Consider the following 8024-nt stretch of genomic DNA (forward strand, 5'->3'; position numbering starts at 1 on the left):
TTACTGCTCAGTCCTGAGGCCCTCACCTACTTCCATCTCCACTCCCTAGGTGAGCCCCAGCCCCACCATCCTCCTTCCTTCTCTTACAAGTTCTTCCACGCCTCGCCTCTGGGCCCTCGCTATTCCTTTTGCCTGGATTGTCTTTCCCTCTTTCATTCCCTCGTGGTCGGCTCAAATGGCGCCTCCTCCGCGAGGCTCTCCTTGACACCCGTGACGGATAGACACACCACCTTATTTGTTTCCTTTTGGCCCCTAGCACTAACAGATATGTCCCACCCGTGGTTACCAGGGAGGTGTCATGCGACCCCCGAGATGAGACAGACAATCCACCTACCCCGCCCCACCCGCACCCTGATGGTGCGGCATCTCTGTTCCCCCGCCCGTTCACCGCATCCCCGCCCCCCCTTCCCAGGCTGCCTAGCTCGGGTGACGTCACCGCCCCGGTCCCCGCAGCGGCCGCCGCATCTTCGGCGCTCGCTAGGAGCCGGACTCCCCCGAGCTCCCGGCGTTCGGCCTGGCCATGGCTCCGGTCGCGCTGATGCCGCGGCTGCTGCTGTTGCTGCTGGCATCGCTGCCCGCTACCTCCGCCCTGCCTGCCCGCGACCCATTCGCCCCGCAGCTCGGGGACACGCAAAACTGCCAGCTGCGGTGCCGCGACCTCGGCCCGCGGCCCTCGCAGGTGAGGCGCGTGAGGCGCCAGCCGGCCCACTCGGGAATCTCTCTGATGGGGGAGGGGTTGAGGATGCGTTTCTTTTGGATAGGTGCTGGAGGCAGGGGGTCCTTGGAGGGGGAAGAGGTATGGTTTGGGGAGGTCCCTCCAGTGGGAACTGGGGCATTTCTCCTGGGGGCTTCCTTCTGGTGGGGGAGAGCTCAGGGGTATGGTCCCTCCATCAGGTGCAAGTGCGTGAGTGTGTGTGTGTGTGTGTGTGTGTGTATGTGGGGGGGTGTCCTTCCAAACGTGGGCGGGGCTGGAAGTGAGACTCTAGATGCCATAATCTGCTGCGCAAGGACCCTCGGACGCCCAACCCCCACTCCCTCATTTCTGACGATACCTCCACCTAGTCCCTACTCCTCCACATCCTCTTTCCTCCTCTCTCAGAGAGCTACCAGCCCCTACTCATGTCATCAGCTCTCCAAGCCTGATCCAAAGGGTGACAAAACCTGAGTTACCCGTCAGAGAATCCTTCTAATCTTCCCCTCCTCCCTGGAGCTCTGGGGAAACATTTCCTCACCACCAGTGCTCTACATTGTCCATCCCCCTTCTCTAGCCCCCTCCTCCAGACTCTCCTCATAACTAAGAGCCCCCACTATATTCTAAGTGTCCCCTAACCCAATCCCAATCTCTCTAGATTTGGGGGGGGAACAGACCTTCCCCTGGCTCTCTTAATGCTTCCAGTCCCCCACTTCCTCTGGCTCCTCCCCCTGGCCTGAGCACAGTATCCTCCCTCCCCCAGGCAGAGCTGGAGGGCCCCTCCCAATCTCCCTATGACAAGGCGGTTCTGATCAGCGCCTGCGAGCGAGGCTGCCGCCTCTTCTCCATCTGCCGGTTTGTAGCCAGGAGCTCCAAGCCCAATGCCACCCAGACTGAGTGTGAAGCAGGTGAGGGCTGCTAGCTGGGAGGGTGAGGGCTGGGAGAGGGGGCCCTCAAAGAGCTGCCCCCAGTCAAGCCCCTCCTGCCCCTGCAGCCTGTGTGGAAGCCTACGTGAAGGAGACAGAGCAGCAGGCTTGTAGCCAGGGTTGCTGGAGCCAGCCCCCAGAGCCGGAGCCAGAGCCGGAGCAGAAGGTGGGCACCCTTCTCAAATCGTCACTCATGGCCAGAGTCTCCCAGGCTCTGTGTTTCATTCCTGGCCTTTGGGGTGACGTCAAGCCAGCCTTGTCATGTCTCAGCCTCAGTTGTCATCTCTGTGACATGAGACCTATCACTGACCATTCACCATCACCTTTTGAGGAGTGTGACAGAAAATGGTCACCATTTATCAAGCATTTGTCCTGGTCTAGTCTGACCTCCACCTATCCCTAAGTTCTTTATGCCACTTGTAGGCACCAGGAACAATGTCACCCCTATTTTGTGCCCAAGGAGCAACTGCCCAATTAGGGCTATGCAAGACACAAGATTTGAAGCTACCAAAGCTAGTGGCCACCTTACCTTGGGTACCACCAGAGCTGCCAGGTGCCCTTCATCTGTGGTATGCAGATGGTCACTGTCATCCAGAAAGGCTCAGAACTGAGATTCAGGCAGGAGCAGCCTCCCAAGCATGAATACATCTTCTTGGAAGAGAAATAATAACTGCTCACTTGTCCAGGAGTGAGTTTAGACAATGCTGCATCAGGGAAAACTGAGACACAAGAAGTTAGGCAGCACAGCAAAAGACCCATAAACTAAGACTCCTCAGAAAGCCTCTTTGCTCATCCATTTGCTTCCCCAACCCCCTACCCCCAAGCTTTTACTGTTTGAAGAAAGCACACTTCACTGTCAGCCCTTTCCATTTGGAGCTCCCTCTTGATGTGAAAATAAGAATAATGAGAATGATGAATTTTTAGTGATAGTTGCTACTATGCATTAAGTGCTTGTTCTAAGCGCTTAGCAGACATCGTCTCATGGCAACCCCATGAGAGAAGAGAATCATTCCCATTTAGGGGCTCAGAGATGACACGAGCACACGGCAAGCCAAATGCAGCACTGAGGTCTCTTTGTTATATGAAACCCTATTGCCTAAAACCACTTAGCCACATCCCATCATACTGAATTCTCCCAGACCCCTTCCCATCACTTAATGCCCTACTTTGGTGACATTTCTGTGCCTTGGGCCTCCTCTCACCAGAGAAAGGTCCTGGAAGCTCCAAGCGGGGCCCTATCACTCCTGGACTTGTTTTCCACCCTCTGCAATGACCTTGTCAACTCAGCCCAGGGCTTCGTGTCCTCCACCTGGACGTACTACTTGCAGACTGACAATGGGAAGGTGGTGGTGTTCCAGGTGAGAGCTCTGGTGGGGGCCACACTAGATCAGCAAGAGAGTGGTCAGGGTCAGGTTGGGATGCATTAGCTCTTGACTAATAGGATTCAAAGTCCACATTGGGCAAGCTTTAGGCCCAGCTGGATCCAGGGGCTTGTCTCAATCCACCTGTTGACTCTGCTTTCTTTTGTGGTAGCCATTGCTCTCTCTTGACCCCAGGGTGGATGCCAGAGGCTCTAGATTTTAATCTCTCTGGGGTCTTAGCTGAGATTTATCTTATTGGCCCTGGCTGAGTCATATGACTATTGCTTAGCCAATCCTAGTGATTCTATTGGCTTTGTCTGGGTCATGTTCCTACTTTGAGAGCTGAAGGCAGATGGAGGGGCCCATGTGAGCAGAGAACAATATTCCTAACATTAAGCCCAGAGCCCATGGAATGGTATCCTCCCTACCTGCACCACCCCCCACCCCAGACCGTAGAACTAAGTACCAGCTGGGCATGGGATATTGTAGTCCATCTGGGGCACAGAGAGTTACCTGCCGGGGCCCAGGTAGTGTCCCTAACAGTCTCCTCTGTTCCATCTTGTTCCTGGCCCAGACCCAACCTGTAGTAGAGAGCCTTGGGTTCCAAGGGGGACGTCTGCAGCGAGTAGAGGTGACCTGGAGGGGATCTCACCCTGAGGCCTTGGAGGTGCATGTGGGTAAGGTCCAACCTAGACCAGTGTTCCTTACATGGGGGGGGGGGCATTGCCATAAGGAGTCCTGGTAAACGAACCCTCAAAGATTGGAGTCTCCATTTCTCAATTCCTGGGTTCCATGGTCCAGCTCCTGGGGTTCTGATCTCTATTTTAGGATTCCATGCCCATTGCCCCAGTCCTGGTCTCTTTTCTTTTCTCCATGGCTTCTTTAGCCTCTTGACAAAGGCATGGAAGCCACTGAGTGATAGCCCATCTCTCAGACCCTGTAGGCCCTTTGGATAAGGTGAGGAAGGCCAAGATCCGAGTCAAGACCAGCAGTAAGACCAAGGTGGAGTCTGAAGAGCCACAGGACAACGACTTCCTCAGCTGCATGTCTCGGTGGGCAGCAAGACCCTGGGGGTGGGTTGGGGATGGGATGGGGTGGGGCTAGAGATGAGAATCTCCCCAGCTCTGGCTGAGCTTAGGAAGCTGAGTGATGCCTGCTGGTGGGGCAGGCGCTCGGGGCTGCCTCGCTGGATCCTGGCCTGCTGCCTCTTCCTGTCTGTGCTGGTGATGCTTTGGCTAAGCTGCTCTACTATGGTGACTGCACCCGGCCAGCATCTCAAGTTCCAGGTAGGTGGGAGCAGTGAGTGGTGCCAGTCTGGGGGAGGGGTGAGAGGCAAAGAGATCTGTTCTCAGGTCCTGGATTGAGCCAGCCCCTCTCATGGAGGCAAGGACCTCTGACTTCCTCATGAAATTGGGCAAGTTCTTCACTGTCCTAAGAATTAGGGGGGAAAGAATGCCCACCTGTGATCAGGATAAAATAAAATCAAGGGTGGGAAGGAGCCTTATCAAGGTGAAGTCTCAGCAGCCCTCCTTCCTTGCACCTTCCCTCCCTTCCCACTGCAGCCTCTGACCCTGGAGCAGCATAAGGGTTTCATGATAGAGCCAGACTGGCCTCTGTACCCTCCCCCATCGCATGCCTGTGAGGACAGCCCACCACCTTACAAGCTGAAGCTGGACCTGACCAAGCTGTAGGCCTCCACTGCCCCAAGTATTGCCAAGTGCGTTCAGGGGCCCCTCACTTCTCGCTTGCCCTGTACCCAGAAGCCCAAGGCCAGCGTGGGACCACTCTTGGGCTCTTCCACCCCCAAGTTCTTTTTCTCCCCCCAGTATCACCCTTCAGCCCCCTAAGTCATGGTAAAATGATCCCTCAGCTGGGGGGGGTACTGGCATCTGGCCTTGGTTTCTCCCCATCCCCACTCTCCCAGGGGTATGCTACTTTTCGTCTTCTATCTTGTGGCTTTCTGAGTATATGAACTCCAGTCCTGTGTCTTCTTCTTCCTCTCCTCTCTGGGAGATGGCTGAGGCTGCAGAGGTGCTGCCTCCTACTAGGGTCTGTGCCCCTTCTTTTCTTCCCCCCTTCAGAGACCCAGCTCCCAAGAGAGGGCAGTGCGGGGGAACTCTGTGCTGGAGGGAGGACTGGTGGGGCCACAGCATGGGTGGGGAGGAATAAACCATGTATATATATAAAAGAGTCATGGGCTCAGCCTGCTTCTGTCCATGCGTCTGCCCTTGGGGGTGTGGCCTGAACATGGTAAAACCCCTGCCCAGCTGACCTTCCTGACATGGGGAAAGGCCCAGGTGGTCCCTGCTGGCACAAGGAGCACAACCAGAAGAGTCCTTTGCTTCCAGTCCCAGCATTCACACTCAGCTAAGAGTGTCTCTGAAAGAGTGGCTTGTGCCATCTGCCTGCCTTGGGAGGGTCAGTGTCCCTTCCTGGGCCCTGTTGTCCCTTCTGTGAAATTGGATAGTTCTCATCTTGAAGAGGGGTAATTTTCTAGCCATCTGGTTTCTGTTTCTTTTATTTTGGGGACAGAGCTCTGGTGGTCCATTGGGGGCAGTTTCAGGGCACTGTCCATAGGTCATGGGGAAAAGGTCCAAGGACACCAAACCTGGCATTCTTTCCTTGTACTTTGCATTCCAGAGCAGCCATGACCTGATGAGGCCACTGCCCTGGCTCTGTCCTTTCTGTGCATTCTACAGACTCACCCAGATCCTTTCATTAAATTCCCTTTAGCTTCAGTTGGCCAGAGGTCTTTCCTATGTCTCACAACTGGAGATTCCTGGCTAGCTTTAGCCTTATCTTCTGGGCAGAGCTTTGGGAGCAGTGGTCCTAGCAGTGGGGTGGAGGTTTCCAGGAGCTCCAGGTTGATGGTGTGATAGGTGGGTGAGAGGTAGGGGCAGGAAGTGAGTTATAGGGAAGCCAGTGGTGTTGGGTATCAGCCTCTCCACTATTCAACCCACTCTGTCCTGGAAATTGATCTGCTTGGACCTCCTCCCTTCCACTGGAGTCTACCAGAGGACTGCTGGCAGGAGATGGGAGGAGGGAGGAATTGGGGTCTTTCCCCAACATTGTCCATCCTAACATCCCCTTACCCAAGATCACAGCTCCACTAGGAAGTCCCCCTTTGCTTCTCTGTCTCCAGGAGCCTCCAGCCTGAGTGTGGTGACAGCTCCCCACCATGTTGCTCATCCTGGGTGTTATACGAACCCATTAGATCCCCAAGCCATATCCATACCTTTGGAAATAGCCCCTTAATTACAATTCTCCTGGGTGGTGCCTATGGCTCAGTGCGTGGGGTGCTGGCCCCATATACCGAAGGTGGCAGGTTCAAACCTGGCCCCAGCCAAACTGCAACAAAAAAATAGCCAGGCGTTGTGGTGGGCACCTGTAGTCCCAGCTACTAGGAAGGCTGAGGCAAGAGAATGGCCTAAGCCCAGGAGTTGGAGGTTGCTGTGAGCTATGTGACACCACGGCACTCTACCTAGGGCAATAGAGTAAAACTGTCTACAAATGGAAAAAAAAACAAACAAAATTACAACACTCCTGAATGGTCCATTCTGATCATCCATTCTGAATAGTTCCTGCTTCCTACCTGCTGCCAGGACCCTGCCTGATACCCTGAGCATAGAGAAAATTCAACTGAGAGCAATATGGGCCTCTAGGGGAAGGGGCATTATTTCAGGCCCTATGTGGGGGTTTCAGGGCAGCCTCTAAGAAACTCTACCAAGAATTGAGATGTGGACAGAGGTGGAAAGGGAAAGCAGCCAAAGACACTTGGTAGAACTTTATTCAATAATGGAAATGTTATATCTGTGCCACCCTCAGCCACCCAGAGTTCCTAAGCCAACATGGCTAGTGCAACTGAGGAATTGGGTTTCTTATTTCACTCAGTTTGGTATACATTTAAGGTTTTTCCTCTATTTTTTTACTGTGGTAAAAAAAAAGTATGTAATGTAAAATTTGACACACACACATATATATATATATATTTTTTTTTTTTTGGTAGAGATGGAATCTTAATCAGCCTCGGTAGAGTGCCTGGCGTCACACAGCTCACAGCAACCTCCAACTCCTGGGGTTAGGCTATTCTTTGCATCAGCCTCCTGAGTAACTGGGACTACAGGCACCTGCCACAACACCCTGCTATTTTTTTGTTGCAGTTGTCATTGTTATTTAGTTGGCAAGGCTGGGTTTGAACCCGCCCACTCTCGGTATATGGGGCTAGCGACAGAGCCACAGGCTGCCGGACTTTTTTTTTTTTTTTTGAGACAAAGTCTCACTTTGTTGCCCTCAGTATTGTGCTGTAGCATCACAGCTCATAGCAAGCTCAAGCTCTTGGGCGCAACTGATTATCTTGCCTCAGCCTTCTAAGTAGCTGGGACTACGGGCACCTGCTGCAATGCAAGGCTATTTTTAGAGACCAGGTCTTACTCTTGCTCAGGCTGGTCTCAAACTCCTAAGCTCAAGAAATGCACCCGCCTTGGCCTCCCAGAGTGCTAGGATTACAGGCATGAGCTACCACACCTGACCCTAAAATTTGACATTTAAACAAGTTTATTGTTTTGTTTTTAGAGATGGGGTATCACTCTCTCATCCAGGCTGGAGTGCAGTGTCAGGATCATAGCTTACTGCAGCTTCCAATTCCTGGACTCAAGTGATCCTCCTGCCTCAGCCTCCCAAGTATCTGGGACTAAAGGCATCCACCACCATGCCCAGCTAATTTTAAAAAATGTTATAGAGACAATGTCTTGCTATATTTCTTGTCATGAATTAATGAGTTGTTTTGTTTCATTTTGTTTTGTTTGAGACAGAGTCTTATTATATCACCCTCAGTAGAGTGACCTCAAACTTCTGGGCTTAAGCAATTCTCTTGCCCCAGCCTCCCAAGTAGCTGGGACTACAGGCACCTACCACAATGCCCAGCTATTTTTTTGTTGCAGTTGTCCTTGTTTAGCTTGCCTAGGCAGGGTTCAAACCCACCAGCCTCAGTGTAGGTGGCTGGCGCCATAACCACTGTGCTAGGGGTGCTGAGCCATGTGGTTTTTT

The 8024-nt window shown here is 53.1% G+C and overlaps 1 protein-coding gene across 1 annotated transcript; it reads left to right on the forward strand.

Annotated features, from left to right (window-relative positions):
• The first annotated feature begins 419 nt into the window (after positions 1–419).
• Positions 420–5143, forward strand: TMEM59L (transmembrane protein 59 like). The gene is made up of 8 exons (XM_003796577.2): positions 420–679; positions 1455–1599; positions 1686–1783; positions 2823–2975; positions 3553–3655; positions 3913–4030; positions 4147–4264; positions 4541–5143. The coding sequence occupies exons 1-8, from the start codon at positions 521–523 to the stop codon at positions 4667–4669; spliced, it is 1023 nt and encodes a 340-aa protein (XP_003796625.1). The 5' UTR covers positions 420–520; the 3' UTR covers positions 4670–5143.
• Positions 5144–8024: the final 2881 nt, after the last annotated feature.

This window comes from Otolemur garnettii, unplaced genomic scaffold, assembly GCF_000181295.1.
Source record: "Otolemur garnettii isolate 467f Iridium unplaced genomic scaffold, OtoGar3 scaffold00105, whole genome shotgun sequence".
Taxonomy (NCBI): Eukaryota; Metazoa; Chordata; class Mammalia; order Primates; family Galagidae; genus Otolemur; species Otolemur garnettii.

Bases quoted from the DNA above. Each gene is read 5' to 3' on its own strand.
- TMEM59L (XM_003796577.2), top strand. From the start codon at position 521: ATGGCTCCGGTCGCGCTGATGCCGCGGCTGCTGCTGTTGCTGCTGGCA. The intron at 3,656-3,912 runs GTAAGGTCCAAC...CCCATCTCTCAG, and splicing joins GGCCTTGGAGGTGCATGTGG to ACCCTGTAGGCCCTTTGGAT. The intron at 4,265-4,540 runs GTAGGTGGGAGC...TTCCCACTGCAG, and splicing joins GCCAGCATCTCAAGTTCCAG to CCTCTGACCCTGGAGCAGCA.